Source organism: Oncorhynchus tshawytscha, linkage group LG20 (genome assembly GCF_018296145.1).
Source record: "Oncorhynchus tshawytscha isolate Ot180627B linkage group LG20, Otsh_v2.0, whole genome shotgun sequence".
Taxonomy (NCBI): Eukaryota; Metazoa; Chordata; class Actinopteri; order Salmoniformes; family Salmonidae; genus Oncorhynchus; species Oncorhynchus tshawytscha.
Window position 1 is genome coordinate 29,152,272 of NC_056448.1, and position 20,575 is coordinate 29,172,846.

The 20,575-nt window shown below is 48.7% G+C and overlaps 1 protein-coding gene across 1 annotated transcript in view; it reads left to right on the forward strand.

Moving 5' to 3' along the window:
- The first annotated feature begins 4,907 nt into the window (after positions 1–4,907).
- The window catches only part of LOC112219931 (GDNF family receptor alpha-2-like), an 82,767-nt gene continuing 67,099 nt past the window's right edge, over positions 4,908–20,575 (forward strand). The window contains exons 1-2 of the mRNA XM_042302451.1: positions 4,908–5,835; positions 10,332–10,631. Coding sequence (XP_042158385.1) covers positions 5,796–5,835; positions 10,332–10,631 — 340 coding nt within the window. The 5' untranslated portion in view covers positions 4,908–5,795. The remainder of the gene's footprint in view (positions 5,836–10,331; positions 10,632–20,575) is intronic.

The following is a 20,575-nucleotide window of genomic DNA, read 5'->3' on the forward strand; positions in this document are numbered from 1 at the left end:
AGTTTTAACGATACTGTATAATAGCATACTAAACACATGCTTATGAAATAAGCATGTGTTTACGCAGTCATTTACGCAGTCATTTTTGTCACATATACAGTGGTTGGTAAGTGTTATTTGATGTTATGAATAAAAAAAACTTCCACATGAGAGTGTGTTTGTGTTGTCGCCTACTCTGAATAAAGTGTAACTTTTGTCACTGTCAACAAAACATTTTTGGTCAGCACAGGAGAGAATAGATGTGTGTGTGTGTGTGTGAGGGAGGGAGGGAGGGAGGGAGCGAAAATGGTGATGTGAGAAGATAACCTTGTCAGTCAGCCCATCGGCAACATTTTATGTAAATACTGAGAAACATTGTCAAATGCACTCATCCATGCACGCACGCACGCACAGACACAGAAACATTCACTCACACGCAAAGAAGCATGCATGAACACACAGACAAATACACGCAGTTAGTAGCCGCAGTGGGCTGTTTCTCAGATTTGAGGGGGGGTGTATCTGTTCAGGCTTTCTGCCAAACACACTGCTGCCAAAAACAACTGTAGGACCATATCTGTGGAACACACACACAAACACACACTTTCACAAAGACATGCATGCACACACACACACACACACACACACACACACACACACACACACACACACACACACACTCTCTCTCAGAAAGACATGCATGTACACACACATAGACACACACACACACTTTCACAAAGATGTGCATGTGCACACACCAGAGGAGTGGACTCGAGTCACATGACTTGGAGTCACAAATTTGATGACTTAAGAGTTGACTTTGACTTGGAGCCTCAAGACTTGGGACTCAACTTTGACTTGAAACTGATGACTTCAAATGATCTGGCCAGGTTTTGTAACATTTTGTCACTCATTTTGTTGCACAGTCTGTGTTGATTACTCTCAATGCAGCCAGAGACAGTATCACACTCGCATAAAAAATCGATTGGCTAATGAAACGCACACCCGGCCCTCTGAGTGGACTAGTAAACCGTCAATCAACAAGAGTCGGGTGAGTTAGAGCAGTGAGAAGGTTTTGTGGGTTGCAAGTGTGAAACTGAATGGGAAATATATATGACATATTTTAATAGGCTACATAGGCCTATAGCCTACCATTTGTATTTTATATTTATACCGTTAACTTATTTGATCTGGTGACTAACATAGGCCTATGGCTTTACACCAAATTCTTGTTTAAAAAAACATCTAATCTGTGCTTCAGAAGTTAAAAGTTGTGCACCTTGACTGTTGACCAATGACTGGTCATCGGCAAAGGCGGGAGCATATGATCAGTGATCAGAAAGCGCCTGGAAAATCAGAGTAGCCTACCTACAAATAGCCACGGGAAGTAGGGGTGCAGCACCCCTTGAAAAGTTTTAATACATTGTTTTACAATGTGATAATAATTGAACATGACATGTTTTCATAAAAGTGGTGCACTGGGCCTTTACTCGTCCTGTCTATAGCCGTCTCTAGGGCCAAGTATTTATTTTTTGGACCATTTTCTTTTTTCACAAAGTCGTGCACTGGACCTTTGATAGTCCTGCATTAGCCGATTGATATAGCCGTCTGTAGCGCTGGGTCTTTACAAGTCCTGTATTAGCAGACCGATATATCCTTCAGTAGCACAGGCAAAAACAATTCCTGAGCTAGCGAACAGATTACTGATTTGATTACAGCTATAGGATTGGGTGCAGTACACACCTCAAATTGTAGGGAGAGAGGAAATGAATATGCAACAATTATTACATAATCAAAATGTGTTGTAGACGAAACAATGAAAAAGGCTCTCTGGTAGCCTCACTAAATGGACAAACTGAGAAATCGGGGGAGAAGGGCCTTGGCCAGGGAGGTGACCAAGAACCTGGTGGTCACTCTGACAAAGCTCCAGAGTTCCTCTGTGGAGATGGGAGAACCTTCCAGAAGGACAACCATCTCTGCAGCCCTCCACCAATCAGGACTTTATGGTAGTGGCCAGAGTTTGCCAAAAGGCAGACCATGACAAACAAGATTCTCTGGTCTAATGATACCAAGATTGAATATCACGTCTGGAGGAAACCTGGCCCTATGCCTACAGTGAATCATGGTGGTGGCAGCATCATGCTGTGGGGATGTTTTTCAACGGCAGGGACTGGAAGACTAGTCAGGATAGAGGGAAAGATGAACAGAGAAAAGTACAGAGAGATACTTGATGAAAACCTGCTCCAGAGCGCTCAGGACCTCTGACAAGGGAGAAGGTTCACATTCCAACAGGACAATGACCCTATGAACACAGCCAAGACAATGCCGGAGTTGCTTTGGGAGAAATTTCTGAATATCCATGAGTAGCCCAGCCACAGCCCGAACTTGAACCATATCTAACATCCCTGGAGAGACCTGAAAATAGCTGTGCAGCAACGCTCCCCATCCAACCTGACAGAGCTAGAGAGGATCTGCAGAGAAGAATGGGAGAAACTCCCCAAATACAGGTGTGCCAAACTTGTAGCGTCATACCCAAGAAGACTCAGGGCTGTAATCGCTGCCAAAAATGCTTTAACAAAGTACTGAGTAAAGGGTCTGAATACTTATGTAAATGTGATATTTCAGTTTATTTTATACATTGCAGAAAAATGTAAAACCCTGTTTTTGCTTTGTCATTGTCAGTATTGTGTGTAGATTGATGAGAGGAAAAAAACAATGTAATCCATTTTAGAATAAGACTGTAGTGTAACAAAATGTGGAAAAAGTTAAGGGGTCTGAATACTTTCAGAATGCACTGATACACATGCTGTGTTGATCTAAGTGCTATAGCAGTCAGTATAGGCACTGGATGTATTGATAGTCCTATACAGATGTAGTATCTTAATTTGACCACCCTGTTGCTGGAGAACTTTCCTGCAATGCTGGACATTTTAAACTTGTAGTGTATGAGGTTTAAAAATGCTTTTGAAGTTTACAATTTCCACTTTCAGACTTGATTTTCCCAAATGAATCAACCCCTACAAAAATGTCCATTAATTATAATCCACATACAAAACAAGACGAGTGAAAAACCGAAACAGCCCTATCTGGTGCAACAAACACAGAGACAGGAACAATTACCCACAAAACACTCAAAGAATATGGCTGCCTAAATATGGTTCCCAATCAGAGACAACGATAAACACCTGCCTCTGATTGAGAACCACTCTAGGCAACCATAGACTTACCTAGACTACTTCACTAAACCACAATCCCATAAACTACAGAAAAAACCTAGACAAAACACACCACATAAATACCCATGTCACACCCTGGCCTGACCAAAATAATAAAGAAAACACAAAATACTAAGCCCAGGGCGTGACACTGTCTCAAATTAAGATCCTATCTGTAGCATCCTCTGCTGAACAGAGAGAAAATACCTTGAAGATTAGAACACACTGAGAAGGAAACAACTATATTTCTGCTCTTATAATGGTACTGGCATAGAGAGAGAGATAGTTGTATTACCCAATGTGTAAAACAATCTCCTCTCATCTCCTCCAGAAGGTTGCTTGTTCAAATCCTGGATCGGCAGATACAGTGTGTGTGATTAATCAGTAAGATAGTTTCAGATCCTAGGTACCATCTCCTGCCCTTGTACCCTTAAGCTCAAACAGCCCCAGGGCATCTAACATGCCCATTTAACATCACTCCATCATTATCACTGATGTATCCTTTAACTTCAGCTCATTAATCAGCCTTAATTATTCATTAGTCTTAATTGTCTTTCTGCCCGCTTGGGTAATTAAATTAAAGGTCCAGCTCATTGGGACTGACCCCACTGTCTTCCACTGGGAAGGGAGGAGGGAGAGAGGGGTGAGGGAGAGAGGAGGAGAGGGATGAGGGATGAGGGGAGAAATAAAGAGGGGAGAGGGAGAAAGAGATTGACAGAGGAGAGGAAGAGATAATGAGAAAGATAAAGACAGAGGAGAGGGAGAGATAATAAGAAAGAGAGATGAGAGGGAGAGATAATGAGAAAGAGAACAAGAGAGGAGAGGGAGAAATAATGAGAAAGAGAAAGACAGAGATGGAGAGATAATGAGAAAGAGAAAGACAGGAGAGGGAGAGATAATGAGAAAGAGAGATGAGAGGGAGAGATAATGAGAAAGAGAATGAGAGAGTAGAGGGAGAAATAATGAGAAAGAGAAAGAGAGATGAGAGGGAGAGATAATGAGAAAGAGAATGAGAGAGTAGAGGGAGTAATAATGAGAAAGAGGGAGGAGAGGGAGAGATAATGAGAAATAGAAAGAGAGAGGAGAGGGAGAGATAATAAGAAAGAGAAATAGAGTAATATGATGTTAGTGAGGAAATAGAGTGATGAGAAGAGAGAGAGTAATATTGGTAATGATTTAACTCATAAGGGGAGGCGGTGTTCTACTAAGCTAACATATGGAATTGTTTTCATATGGTTATACCATGGATCATTTTGCTATTCGATTTTGAATATTAGGACCCATGTAGGAATATCATTTTTTAAATATAAATGATTTGATATAATAATATACTAGATACACCCCCCTCCCCCCCCCCAGATATCTCTAACTTAAACCATCGGAATTTTGTGGGGATTTTTGTATTATGTGTGTGTGTTTGTGTTTGTTTGTGTGTATTAGCCTCACTCGCTTTGATGAGTGCCCTACACCCCAGGTCATGCACTGTCTCGGTTCTCTATATAAACCAGTGTGTTTATGTGTGTGTGTATATAGGCCTGAGAGTGTTTGGGTGAGTGTGTGTTGTGTAAAACACGCTTACTCTCATATCGTTCGCGGTGACTTGCACAGCCCCGAGGGCCGAAATGCAACATCAGTTAGAGAGAAAGAGACAGAGAAGGAGAGAGAGAGAGAGAGCGAGAGCGAAAGAAATAAGTAGTTTTCCCATGATAGAACGCGAGCTGCTTTTCTCCCGCTGTAACTGAAAGGCGGGCAGACAGGGTCTAGGCTCTGGGAGTGAATTAGAACTCTCCGCTATATCTATTACCGGGTAACTGTCTCCCCGGGTCGGAGGGTGTACCACCATCACATACACACTCCCGGTCTCGGAAGTTTAATTGATTTAAGGACATCTGTATTAAACAGCCATCGGCTGCCTCCACGAGTCCGGAAGAACCACCTAGTTAGAAATAGCATACTACTTGCTGTCTGACGTCCTCTCTGCCCCTGTCGATCCATCTCTCTTTTTCTTTCTCGTTCTAGCTCACACACGCGCGCGCACCTTCCTCTATCACACACTAACACTGGAAAGTTTGATTGCGTTGGCTCGTGGTCAAGAAGACAGCGTTTTTAACGGAATCAGCCAGTCGATGTCAGAGAGACCATCCCTCTCCTGGCCCGGAACAGGGCACCCTCAAAACGTTTAACGGATACCGGGACAGCCAGCGAGCAGGTTCTTGGCTCCGCAGCGGGTCCTGTTTCGCATGGACAGCTGTTATTAGCGGGGAACTTTCTTTCCAACTCTTGCTCCTTCCAGAGAGGATGTTAACGTTATCAGTCCATTTCACATGAAAACACTCCGTCAGAGTGTGTGTGTGAGTGCGTCTGTGCGTGCCTGTGTAACCTACTATATGTGTGTGTGGTTTCAAATGAAGACCTGAGTTCGTGTGTGTGTTTCTGGGTTCGTGTGGCGCGGCTCTGGTTTTTGGATTATTAACCGGCGAGGAGCAGTGTTGGAGATGTTTCTCTGTTTTACCGATTTACCTATTTATTTAGCCGTTAACGGCTGAACCGGACAGCTCGCATTCGACTCGTGACTTCAGGATCACTGCTCTGGAACCTGCCATGATTCTGCTGAACCTTCTCAGCGTGCTGGTTCTGCTGGGTGGGTACACACACACACACACACACACACACACACACACGCACACACACACACACACACACACACACACACACACACACACACACACACACACACACACACACACACACACACACACACACACACACACACACACACACACACACACACACACACACACACACACACACACACAGGTAAGAGGGCATCCACTCCACGACCACAAATTCAGTTAGGGATATAACTGTAAGCAGTCATGCCTCCACCTGGTGCCTTGCTGCTGCTGGTTAAGGTTTTAAGAACGTATAACCTAATAATTTACAATTATATGACCTCACGTAGGCATAGTAAGCATCTGAAAGTGATTTAGGGTTTTGCGTAGCACAATAGTTATTTGGAGTGTGATGACGTACACGCTCTCCCTTCTGGTAGGATCTGACGGTCAAAGGGACAGAGCATGGGGCATCTTCCCTCCGCCTCAGCTGCTTGCTCAAGTGTGTGCGTGTATGCGTGTGTGGGTGTATGTGTGCTCCTGCACGTATGAATCTGGTTGCCGCTGTGCCTGAGGACTCGGCTCGCGCGGCAGAGCTGTCCTTGGTGCTGAAATCTGTTCACGGTAGTGGCGATAGACTGTGGTCTGTCACTTTTCAGCCCTCAGCGTGCTGCCTGTTCGTCTGTCCAGTCGTTGCACCTTGTGATCCTATGAATGTTTTATAGATTAATCTGGAACACATTACTAACAAATCCAGAAGTTTATGATGTGTTCCTATATTTACATGATAGGCATTTTCACCAGTTGTTGTCATAGATTTATGTTTTAGGTGATTTAAAATGGGGTACGAGAGAAGAGGAGAGAAGGAGAGGAGGAAGAGTGAGAGGAGAAAGAGACTGGAAGAGGTGAAAGAGAGAGAGAGAGAGAGAGAGAGAGGGAGAGAGAGAGAAGGGGAGGAGAGAAGAGGAGGAGAGGATAGTGCTAGGAGAGAGTGAGAGGAGTGGAAAGGAGGGGATGGGGAGGACAGGAGGGGATGGATAGAAGAGGAGAAAGTAGGGTAGAGGAGAGGAGGAGGGAGGAGATGAGGATGGACAATAGGAGATAAAGGATGAGGAGAGGAGGAGGGAGGAGATGAGGATGGACAAGAGGAGATAAAGGGAGAGGAGAGGAGGATGGAGGATGGAGGAGATGAGGATGGACAAGAGGAGATAAAGGGAGAGGAGAGGAGGAGGGAGGATGGAGGATGGACAAGAGGAGATACAGGGAGAGGAGAGGAGGAGGGAGGATGGAGGAGATGAGGATGGACAAGAGGAGATAAAGGATGAGGAGAGGAGGAGGAGGGAGGAGATGAGGATGGACAATAGGAGATAAAGGATGAGGAGAGGAGGAGGGAGGAGATGAGGATGGACAAGAGGAGATAAAGGATGAGGAGAGGAGGAGGGAGGAGATGAGGATGGACAAGAGGAGATAAAGGATGAGGAGAGGAGGATGGAGGACATGAGGATGGACATGAGGAAATAAAGGATGAGGAGAGGAGGATGGAGGAGATGAGGATGGACAAGAGGAGATAAAGGGAGAGGAGGATGGAGGATGGAGGAGATGAGGATGGACAAGAGGAGATAAAGGAAGAGGAGAGGAGGAGGGAGGAGATGAGGATGGACAAGAGGAGATAAAGGAAGAGGAGAGGAGGAGGGAGGAGATGAGGATGGACAAGAGGAGATAAAGGATGAGGAGAGGAGGAGGGAGGAGATGAGGATGGACAAGAGGAGATAAAGGGAGAGGAGATGAGGGTGGACAAGAGGAGATAAAGGGAGAGGAGGAGGGAGGAGATGAGGATGGACAAGAGGAGATAAAGGATGAGGAGAGGAGGATGGAGGAGATGTTACTGTCCCAGACAGTATTTGACACAGTGGTGATTTTAGTGATGATGACATAAACACAGAACTCCCCTGTAAACAGCCTGCAGCCAGCTCTGTACTCAACAAGAAATCACTGTGTTTGATGTCCTTGGATAAACGTCTATTTTTGACTAGTAAACTGACTTAATCTCCCGACATCATGTATTTATGCACAAGGCTGACTGCGTCTTCCGACCTCCTGGGGACCTGCAAAAACGTCAAATTTCTACTTGAATCTGGAATGATCTCTCTGCTATACTGCTACCACACACACACACACACACACACACACACACACACACACACACACTAACGCACAAACTAACGCACACACACACACCTTTGGCTGTTCTTTTCTAGCTTTGACCTTGAGGGAAAATGTTATATTTTTTTACACCAGCATGAACAAACAGAGTAATTAGAAAAAACATTGTTCTAATGTAGCTAGAAAATATTTTTCAAGTAGATTATATTTAATGTAGTATATAGATTATATTTAATAATCTCCCAGATGGAGTGTGTGCTGTGTGGGAGTTTAACGTATGTCAATATTACCTTATTTCAAATCAAATCAAATTTTATTTGTCACATACACATGGTTAGCAGATGTTAATGCGAGTGTAGCGAAATGCTTGTGCTTCTAGTTCCGACAATGCAGTAATAACGAACAAGTGATCTAACTAACAATTCCAAAAAAACTACTGTCTTATACACATTGTAAGGGGATAAAGAATATGTACATAAGGATATATGAATGAGTGATGGTACAGAGCAGCATAGGCAAGATACAGTAGATGATATCGAGTACAGTATATACATATGAGATAAGTATGTAAACCAAGTGGCATAGTTAAAGTGGCTAGTGATACATGTATTACATAAGGATGCAGTCGATGATATAGAGTACAGTATCAACGTATGCATATGAGATGAACAATGTAGGGTAAGTAACATTATATAAGGTAGCATTGTTTAAAGTGGCTAGTGATATATTTACATCATTTCCCATCAATTCCCATGATTAAAGTGGCTGGAGTAGAGTCAGTGTCATTGACAGTGTGTTGGCAGTAGCCACTCAATGTTAGTGGTGGCTGTTTAACAGTCTGATGGCCTTGAGATAGAAGCTGTTTTTCAGTCTCTCGGTCCCAGCTTTGATGCACCTGTACTGACCTCGCCTTCTGGATGACAGTGGGGTGAACAGGCAGTGGCTCGGGTGGTTGATGTCCTTGATGATCTTTATGGCCTTCCTGTAGCATCGGGTGGTGTAGGTGTCCTGGAGGGCAGGTAGTTTGCCCCCGGTGATGCGTTGTGCAGACCTCACTACCCTCTGGAGAGCCTTATGGTTGAGGGCGGTGCAGTTGCCATACCAGGCGGTGATACAGCCCGCCAGGATGCTCTCGATTGTGCATCTGTAGAAGTTTGTGAGTGCTTTTGGTGACAAGCCGAATTTCTTCAGCCTCCTGAGGTTGAAGAGGCGCTGCTGCGCCTTCCTCACGATGCTGTCTGTGTGAGTGGACCAATTCAGTTTGTCTGTGATGTGTATGCCGAGGAACTTAAAACTTGCTACCCTCTCCACTACTGTTCCATCGATGTGGATGGGGGTGTTCCCTCTGCTGTTTCCTGAAGTCCACAATCATCTCCTTAGTTTTGTTGACGTTGAGTGTGAGGTTATTTTCCTGACACCACACTCCGAGGGCCCTCACCTCCTCCCTGTAGGCCGTCTCGTCGTTGTTGGTAATCAAGCCTACCACTGTTGTGTCGTCCGCAAACTTGATGATTGAGTTGGAGGCGTGCATGGCCACGCAGTCGTGGGTGAACAGGGAGTACAGGAGAGGGCTCAGAATGCACCCTTGTGGGGCCCCAGTGTTGAGGATCAGCGGGGAGGAGATGTTGTTGCCTACCCTCACCACCTGGGGGCGGCCCGTCAGGAAGTCCAGTACCCAGTTGCACAGGGCGGGGTCGAGACCCAGGGTCTCGAGCTTGATGACGAGCTTGGAGGGTACTATGGTGTTGAATGCCGAGCTGTAGTCGATGAACAGCATTCTCACATAGGTATTCCTCTTGTCCAGATGGGTTAGGGCAGTGTGCAGTGTGGTTGAGATTGCATCGTCTGTGGACCTATTTGGGCGGTAAGCAAATTGGAGTGGGTCAAGGGTGTCAGGTAGGGTGGAGGTGATATGGTCCTTGACTAGTCTCTCAAAGCACTTCATGATGACGGATGTGAGTGCTACGGGGCGGTAGTCGTTTAGCTCAGTTACCTTAGCTTTCTTGGGAACAGGAACAATGGTGGCCCTCTTGAAGCATGTGGGAACAGCAGACTGGTATAGGGATTGATTGAATATGTCCGTAAACACACCGGCCAGCTGGTCTGCGCATGCTCTGAGGGCGCGGCTGGGGATGCCGTCTGGGCCTGCAGCCTTGCGAGGGTTAACATATTTCCCCCAGATGGTGTGTACTGTGTCTCTGTGTGTGTGTGGGTGTAGGATGTGGTGGTTAAAGTTAATCGTTAAAATGAATATAATGATGACATTTCGCCGCCAGACGCTGTGTGTGTGGGTTGTTAGGGTCAGGGTTAACTATTGTTAACATTATGACTAATCATTATTCCTCTTCTCTCTCCACTGCAGGGTGTGTGTGTGTGGTGTGTGTGTGGGGGCATGGATGGAGGGAGCCGCTGGACTGCGTGCGGGCGTTAGAGCTGTGTAACGGGGACAGCCAGTGCAGCTCCAGCTACAGGATCATGCGCCAGTGCCTGTCAGGTGGGGCGCGGGATCGCCAGACCATGCTGGCTGGCAGAGAGTGCCAGGGGGCCATAGAGGTCCTACAGGACTCGTCGCTCTACGATTGTCGCTGTAAGAGAGCCATGAAGAAGGAATTACAGTGTCTGCAGAACTACTGGAGTATACACCAGGGCCTGACAGAGAGCGGTGAGTTACCTGGGCTACATGGCACAGTAGCACACACTAGGGCATACCTACGAAGGCAGTTTCATGTGTGTACTTTACTTTACTGACTTTATTGTCCCCATGGGGACATTTTGTTGCTGTGTCAAGTATACGTTTTAAAGTGGCATTTTAAATACAAAACAAATTGACAATAGAACCTTCATAACAGTTTCATACCAGTACCTGCATGTCAGTGGAAAGGAACATTGTTCAATGATCTTACTGTTGAGCATAATCCAAAACATATTGGTTGGTTTTCATTCTTCACATTCCTCATGAATTATAATATAGTATCACTGATACATCCTGTTAGTTGGGTTGATGTGATTGGATATGACCTCCAGTGCCTCTGCTGGCTAAGAATTCAATGCTCCTTTTCTGTTTGTGTGTGTGTGTCCTCACTGCAGCTCTGTGGCACTTTTTGTGCACACACACACACCCACCCACACACACACACACACACACACACACACACACACACACACACACACACACACACACACACACACACACACACACACACACACACACACACACACGGCGCACACACACACACACACACACACACACACACACACACACACTCTCTCTCTCGCTGGGCTGGGAAAGCTGGCCTAGTTTAGTTTTTGCGGCAGTAGGCCTCATTAAGGAGCTTCTCTCTTTGTTCTCCCTTCCTCTCTGGATGTCTGCTGCCAACAATGCCTGCAACACTTACACAAACACACACACACACACATGCAAGGGAATACACACATACGCTCACCCTCAGCATGAGTGGGGACACAGAGCTCAAGGGCACACAGAGAGAGAGAGAGAGAGAGAGAGAGAGAGAGAGAGAGAGAGAGACAGAGAGAGATTCTAGTTGTGGGTGTGACTGTTATCAGGTATAATACAGTCATCAATGTGGCTCCCTGTTTGGCCCATGAATAAATCTTTGAAAACTAAAATGCTCTGTTTATATAAGCATCCTGTATGTGTGTGCAGAAATAAAGCTGAAAGGACAGCAGCGCAGTACTGGGTGTGTATGATACTCTGTAGTCTAGTCAGAAATAGACTGGCTCACTAAACAACACTTACTATGGGGAACAGGGTCTTAAAGGGAGGAGAGGAGAAGAGAAGAGAAGAGAGGGGAGGAGAGGAGAGTTAAGGAGAGGGGAGGAGAGGAAAGGAGAGGAATGGAGAGGAGAAGAAAGTAGAGAGGAAGGAGACATTGTAAAATAATAGTGAAGACATCAAAACTATGAAATAACACACATAAAATCATGTAGTAACCAAAAAAGTGTTAAACAAATCAAAATATAATTTATATTTGAGATTCTTCAAAGTAGCTACCCTTTGCCTTGATGACAGCTTTGCATACGCTTGGCATTCTCTCAACCAGCTTCACCTGGAATGCTTTTCCAACAGTCTTGAAGGAGTTCCCACATATGCTGAGACCTTGTTGGCTGTTTGTCCTTCACTCTGCCGTCCAACTCATCCCAATACATCTAAATTGGATTGAGGTTGGGTGATTGTGGAGGCCAGGTCATCTGATGCAGCACTCCATCAGCACTCCTCTACTTCTTGGTCAAATTGTCCTTACACAGCCTGGAGGTGGGTCATTGTCCTTTTTAAACACAAATTATAGTCCCTGTAACGGTTTTCTAGTGGTGATGAAGGAGAGTCGGACCAAACTGCAGCGTGTCGATTGCGATCCATATTTATTAAACAAAACGTAAACACGACTAAACACTAAACACTACAAAAACAATAAACGTAATGAAAACCGAAAACAGCCTATCTAGTGCAAACTAACAGAGAGTACAAGTAAGACACTAAGGACAATCACCCACGACAAACTCAAAGAATATGGCTGCCTAAATATGGTTCCCAATCAGAGACAACGATAAGCACCTGCCTCTGATTGAGAACCACTCCAGACAGCCATAGACCTTGCTAGACAACCCACTAAGCTACAATCCCAATACCACCACCAAAACCCCAAGACAAACACACCACAATTACAAAAACCCCATGCCACACCCTGGCCTGACCAAATACATAAAGATAAACACAAAATACTTTGACCAGGGCGTGACAGAACCCCCTAAGGTGCGGACTCCCGAACGCACCTCAAAACAATAGGGAGGGTCCGGGTGGGCGTCTGTCCATGGTGGCGGCTCCGGCGCGGGACGTGGACCCCACTCCTTTAATGTCTTAGTCCCCTCTCCCTTCGTCCCTGGATAGTCCACCCTCGCCGCCGACCATGGCCTAGTAGTCCCCACCCAGAACCCCACTGGACTGAGGAGCAGATCGGGACTGAAGGACAGCTCGGGACCGAGGCAGCTCGGGACTGAGGGGAAGCTCGGGAGTGAGAGAAAGCTCAGGAGTGAGAGAAAGCTCAGGAGTGAGAGGAAGCTCAGGAGTGAGAGGAAGCTCAGGAGTGAGAGGAAGCTCAGGCAGGTAGATAGATCTACCAGCTCCTGGCTGGCTGGTGGTTTCAGCAGATCCCGGCTGACTGGCAGATCCTGGCTGACTGGCAGATCCTGGCTGACTGGCAGATCTGGAAGAGTCTGGTTGACTGGCAGATCTGGAAGAGTCTGGTTGACTGGCAGATCTGGAAGAGTCTGGTTGACTGGCAGATCTGGAAGAATCTGGTTGACTGGCAGATCTGGAAGAGTCTGGCTGACTGGCAGATCTGGAAGAGTCTGGCTGACTGGCAGATCTGGAAGAGTCTGGCTGACTGGCAGATCTGGAAGAGTCTGGCTGACTGGCAGATCTGGAAGAGTCTGGCTGACTGGCAGATCTGGAAGAGTCTGGTTGACTGGCAGATCTGGAAGAGTCTGGTTGACTGGCAGATCTGGAAGAGTCTGGCTGACTGGCAGATCTGGAAGAGTCTGGCTGACTGGCAGATCTGGCGGCGCTGGGCAGACTGGCGGCGCTGGGCAGACTGGGGGCACTGGCGGCGCTGGGCAGACTGGCGGCACTAGCTGCTCCATATAGGCTGACAGCTCTGGCGGCTTCTTACAGACTGACCGCTCTGGCGGCTCCGTGCTGACTGGCAGCTCCTTGCAGACTGGCAGCTCCTTACAGACTGACAGCTCCGTGCAGACTGACAGCTCCGTGCAGACTGACAGCTCCGTGCAGACTGACAGCTCCTTGCAGACTGGCAGCTCCATGCAGACTGGCAGCTCCATGCAGACTGGCAGCTCCATGCAGACTGGCTGCTCTATGCAGACTGACAGCTCTGGCTGCTTCATGCAGACTGACATCTCTGGCTGCTCCATGTAGACTGGCTGCTTCATGCAGACTGGCAGCTCGGGCTGCTTCATGTAGACTGACAGCTCTGGCTGCTCCATGCGGACTGACAGCTCTGGCTGCTCCATGTAGACTGGCTGCTTCATGCAGACTGGCAGCTCGGGCTGCTTCATGTAGACTGACAGCTCTGGCTGCTCCATGCGGACTGACAGCTCTGGCTGCTCCATGTAGACTGGCTGCTTCATGTAGACTGACAGCTCTGGCTGCTCCATGCAGACTGACAGCTCTGACTGCTCCATGCAGACTGACAGCTCTGGCTGCTCCATGCAGACTGGCTGCTTCATGCAGACTGGCAGCTCTGGCTGCTCCATGCAGACTGACAGCTCCATGCAGACTGACATCTCTGGCTGCTCCATGCAGACTGACAGCTCTGGCTGCTCCTTGCAGACTGGCAGCTCTGGCTGCGCTGAACAGGCGGGAGACTCCGGCAGCGTAGGAGAGGAGAAAGGTTCTGGCTGCGCTAAACAGGCGGGAGGCTCCGGCAGCGCTTTAGAGGAGGAAGGCTCTGGCTACGCTAAACAGGCGGGAGACTCCGGCAGCGCTGGAGATGAGGAAGGCTCTAACAGCGCTAGATAGGCGGGAGACTCCGGCAGCGCTGTGGAGGAGGAAGGCTCTGGCTGCGCTGAACAGGCGAGGCACACTGAAGGCCTGGTGCGTGGTGCTGGAACTGGTGGTACTGGATCGAGGACACGCACAGGAAGCCTGGTGCGGGGAGCTGCTACCGGAGGGCTGGGGTGTGGAGGTGGTACTGGATAGACCGGACCGTGCAGGGGCACTGGAGCTCTTGAGCACCGAGCCTGCCCAACCTTACCTGGCTCGATGCCCACTCTATCCCGGCCGATACGAGGAGCTGGAATATACCGAACCGGGCTGTGCACCCGCACTGGAGACACCGTGCGCTCCACAGCATAACACGGTGCCTGCCCGGTCTCTCCAGCCCCCCGGTAAGCACAGGGAGTTTGCGCAGGTCTCCTACCTGGCATAGCCATACTCCCTGTGAGCCCCCCCCCCAAGAAATTTTTGGGGCTGACTCTCGGGCTTCCATCCGCTCTGCCGTGCTAGCTCCTCATAATGCCGCCTCTCTGCTTTAGCTGCCTCCAGCTCGGCTTTGGGGCGACAATAATCTCCAGGCTCATTCCAGGGTCCTTTACCGTCCAATTCCTCCTCCCATGTCCATATCTCCAGGTGGTGCAACCTCTCCCACTGTAGCTGCTGCTGCTCCTGCTGCTGCTGCCTCTGTTGCCTCTTCTCCTGTTGCTCCTTTGGGCGGCTACACTCCCCTGGTTTAGCCCAGGGTCCTCTCCCGTCGAGGATTTCCTCCCATGTCCAGAAATCCTTATTTAGCATCTCCTTTTCGGCTTCTCCTGCCTGTTGACACGCCGCTTGGTCCGTTGGTGGTGGGTGATTCTGTAACGGTTTTCTAGTGGTGATGAAGGAGAGTCGGACCAAACTGCAGCGTGTCGATTGCGATCCATATTTATTAAACAAAACGTAAACACGACTAAACACTAAACACTACAAAAACAATAAACGTAATGAAAACCGAAAACTGCCTATCTAGTGCAAACTAACAGAGAGTACAAGTAAGACACTAAGGACAATCACCCACGACAAACTCAAAGGATATGGCTGCCTAAATATGGTTCCCAATCAGAGACAACGATAAGCACCTGCCTCTGATTGAGAACCACTCCAGACAGCCATAGACCTTGCTAGACAACCCACTAAGCTACAATCCCAATACCACCACCAAAACCCCAAGACAAACACACCACAATTACAAAAACCCCATGCCACACCCTGGCCTGACCAAATACATAAAGATAAACACAAAATACTTTGACCAGGGCGTGACAGAACCCCCCTAAGGTGCGGACTCCCGAACGCACCTCAAAACAATAGGGAGGGTCCGGGTGGGCGTCTGTCCATGGTGGCGGCTCCGGCGCGGGGACGTGGACCCCACTCCTTTAATGTCTTAGTCCCCTCTCCCTTCGTCCCTGGATAGTCCACCCTCGCCGCCGACCATGGCCTAGTAGTCCCCACCCAGAACCCCACTGGACTGAGGAGCAGATCGGGACTGAAGGACAGCTCGGGACCGAGGCAGCTCGGGACTGAGGGGAAGCTCGGGAGTGAGAGAAAGCTCAGGAGTGAGAGAAAGCTCAGGAGTGAGAGGAAGCTCAGGAGTGAGAGGAAGCTCAGGAGTGAGAGGAAGCTCAGGCAGGTAGATAGATCTACCAGCTCCTGGCTGGCTGGTGGTTTCAGCAGATCCCGGCTGACTGGCAGATCCTGGCTGACTGGCAGATCCTGGCTGACTGGCAGATCTGGAAGAGTCTGGTTGACTGGCAGATCTGGAAGAGTCTGGTTGACTGGCAGATCTGGAAGAGTCTGGTTGACTGGCAGATCTGGAAGAATCTGGTTGACTGGCAGATCTGGAAGAGTCTGGCTGACTGGCAGATCTGGAAGAGTCTGGCTGACTGGCAGATCTGGAAGAGTCTGGCTGACTGGCAGATCTGGAAGAGTCTGGCTGACTGGCAGATCTGGAAGAGTCTGGCTGACTGGCAGATCTGGAAGAGTCTGGCTGACTGGCAGATCTGGAAGAGTCTGGCTGACTGGCAGATCTGGAAGAGTCTGGCGGCGCTGACTGGCGGCGCTGGGCAGACTGGCGGCGCTGGGCAGACTGGGGGCACTGGCGGCGCTGGGCAGACTGGCGGCACTAGCTGCTCCATATAGGCTGACAGCTCTGGCGGCTTCTTACAGACTGACCGCTCTGGCGGCTCCGTGCTGACTGGCAGCTCCTTGCAGACTGGCAGCTCCTTACAGACTGACAGCTCCGTGCAGACTGACAGCTCCGTGCAGACTGACAGCTCCGTGCAGACTGACAGCTCCTTGCAGACTGGCAGCTCCATGCAGACTGGCTGCTCTATGCAGACTGGCTGCTTCATGCAGACTGACATCTCTGGCTGCTCCATGTAGACTGGCTGCTTCATGCAGACTGGCAGCTCGGGCTGCTTCATGTAGACTGACAGCTCTGGCTGCTCCATGCGGACTGACAGCTCTGGCTGCTCCATGTAGACTGACTGCTTCATGCAGACTGGCAGCTCGGGCTGCATCATGTAGACTGACACCTCTGGCTGCTCCATGCGGACTGACAGCTCTGGCTGCTCCATGTAGACTGGCTGCTCCATGCAGACTGACAGCTCTGACTGCTCCATGCAGACTGACAGCTCTGGCTGCTTCATGCAGACTGGCAGCTCTGGCTGCTCCATGCAGACTGGCAGCTCTGGCTGCTCCATGCAGACTGACAGCTCTGGCTGCTCCATGCAGACTGGCTGCTTCATGCAGACTGGCAGCTCTGGCTGCTCCATGCAGACTGACAGCTCCATGCAGACTGACAGCTCTGGCTGCTCCATGCAGACTGACAGCTCTGGCTGCTCCTTGCAGACTGGCAGCTCTGGCTGCGCTGAACAGGCGGGAGACTCCGGCAGCGTAGGAGAGGAGAAAGGTTCTGGCTGCGCTAAACAGGCGGGAGGCTCCGGCAGCGCTTTAGAGGAGGAAGGCTCTGGCTGCGCTAAACAGGCGGGAGACTCCGGCAGCGCTGGAGATGAGGAAGGCTCTAACAGCGCTAGATAGGCGGGAGACTCCGGCAGCGCTGTAGAGGAGGAAGGCTCTGGCTGCGCTGAACAGGCGAGGCACACTGAAGGCCTGGTGCGTGGTGCTGGAACTGGTGGTACTGGATCGAGGACACGCACAGGAAGCCTGGTGCGGGGAGCTGCTACCGGAGGGCTGGGGTGTGGAGGTGGTACTGGATAGACCGGACCGTGCAGGCGCACTGGAGCTCTTGAGCACCGAGCCTGCCCAACCTTACCTGGCTCGATGCCCACTCTATCCCGGCCGATACGAGGAGCTGGAATATACCGAACCGGGCTGTGCACCCGCACTGGAGACACCGTGCGCTCCACAGCATAACACGGTGCCTGCCCGGTCTCTCCAGCCCCCGGTAAGCACAGGGAGTTTGCGCAGGTCTCCTACCTGGCATAGCCATACTCCCTGTGAGCCCCCCAAGAAATTTTGGGGCTGACTCTCGGGCTTCCATCCGCTCTGCCGTGCTAGCTCCTCATAATGCCGCCTCTCTGCTTTAGCTGCCTCCAGCTCGGCTTTGGGGCGACAATAATCTCAGGCTCATTCCAGGGTCCTTTACCGTCCAATTCCTCCTCCCATGTCCATATCTCCAGGTGGTGCAACCTCTCCCACTGTAGCTGCTGCTGCTCCTGCTGCTGCTGCCTCTGTTGCCTCTTCTCCTGTTGCTCCTTTGGGCGGCTACACTCCCCTGGTTTAGCCCAGGGTCCTCTCCCGTCGAGGATTTCCTCCCATGTCCAGAAATCCTTATTTAGCATCTCCTTTTCGGCTTCTCCTGCCTGTTGACACGCCGCTTGGTCCGTTGGTGGTGGGTGATTCTGTAACGGTTTTCTAGTGGTGATGAAGGAGAGTCGGACCAAACTGCAGCGTGTCGATTGCGATCCATATTTATTAAACAAAACGTAAACACGACTAAACACTAAACACTACAAAAACAATAAACGTAATGAAAACCGAAAACAGCCTATCTAGTGCAAACTAACAGAGAGCACAAGTAAGACACTAAGGACAATCACCCACGACAAACTCAAAGAATATGGCTGCCTAAATATGGTTCCCAATCAGAGACAACGATAAGCACCTGCCTCTGATTGAGAACCACTCCAGACAGCCATAGACCTTGCTAGACAACCCACTAAGCTACAATCCCAATACCACCACCAAAACCCCAAGACAAACACACCACAATTACAAAAACCCCATGCCACACCCTGGCCTGACCAAATACATAAAGATAAACACAAAATACTTTGACCAGGGCGTGACAGTCCCACTAAGCGCAAACCAGAAGGGATGGGGTATCGCTGCAGAATGCTGTGGTAGCCATGCTGGGTAAGTGTTCCTTGAATTCGAAAGAAATCACAGACAGTATCACCAGCAAAGCAGCCCTTACTCCTCCATCTTCACAGTGGAAACCACACAAGCAGAGATAATCTGTTCATCCGCATCACAAAGACATCACAAAGACACGGTGGTTGGAAGCAAACATCTCAAATTTGGACTCATCAGACCAAAGGACATATTTCCACCAGTCTAATCTCCAAGCAAGTCTCTTCTTATTATTGGTGTCCTTTAGTAGTGGTTTCTTTGCAGCAATTCGACAATGAAGGCCTGATTCATGCAGTCTCCTTTTTGATGTTATTGTGATGTGTCTGTTTTTTTCCTGTTTTTTTCCCACCTTTATTTAACCAGGTGGCCAGTTGAGAACAAGTTCTCATTTACAACTGCGACCTGCAAAGCAGTGCGACAAAATCAACACAGATTTACGCATAAACAAATGTACAGTCAATAACACAAAAGAAAAAAAAATAGAAAAATCTATGTACAGTGTGTGCAAATGTAGAGGAGTAGGGAGGTAGGCAATAAATAGGCCATAGGGGTGAAAATAATTTCAATTTAGCATTAATACTGGAGTGATAGATGTGCAGATGATGATATGCATGTAGAGATACTGGGTTGCAAAAGAGCCCGAGGGTAAGTAATAATATGGGGATGAGGTAGTTGGGTGTGCTATTTACAGATTGGCTGTGTACAGGTACAGTGATCGGTAAGCTGCTCTGACAGCTGATGCTTAAAGTTAGAGAGGGAGATATAAGACTCCATCTTCAGAGATTTTTTGCAATTCGTTCCAGTCATTGGCAGCAGAGAACTGGAAGGAAAGGCGGCCAAAGGAAGTGTTGGCTTTGGGGATGACCAGTGAAATATACCTGCTGGAGCGCGTGCTACGGGTGGGTGTTGCTATGGTGACCAGTGAGCTGAGATAAGGTGGGGCGGCTTTACGTAGCAAGGACTTGTAGATGACCTGGAGCCAGTGGGTTTGGCAACGGACATGTAGTGAGGGCCAGCCAACGAGAGCATACAGGTTGCAGTCGTGGGTTGTATATGGGGCTTTGATGATAAAACGGATGGCACTGTGATAGACTGCATCCAATTGGCTGAGTAGAGTGTTGGGGGCAATTTTGTACATTTCATCGCCGAAGTCAAGGATTGGTAGGATAGTCAGTTTTCCGAGGGTATGTTTTGTGGCATGAGTGAAGGAGGCTTTGTTGCGAAATAGGCAGCAGATTCTAGATGTAATTTTGGATTGGAGAAGCTTAACGTGAGTCTGGAAGGTGTTTACAGTCTAACGAGACACCTAGGTATTTGTAGTTGTCCACATATTCTAGATCAGAAACGTCCAGAGTAGTGATGCTAGTCGGGCGGGAGGGTGCGGCAGCAATCGGTTGAAGAGCATGCACTTAGTTTTACTAGAATTTAAAAGCAGTTGGAGTAATTCGACCATGAAGGCCTGATTCATGCAGTCTCCTTTTTGATGTTGATGTTGTGATGTGTCTGTTACTTGAACTCTGTGAAGCATTTAGTTGTGCTGCAATTTCTGTGGCTGGTAACTCTAATGAACTTGTCCTCTGCAGCAGAGGTCACTGGGTCTTTCTTTCCTGTGGTGGTCCTGATGAGAGCCAGTTTCATCATAGCGCATGATGGTTTTAGCACCT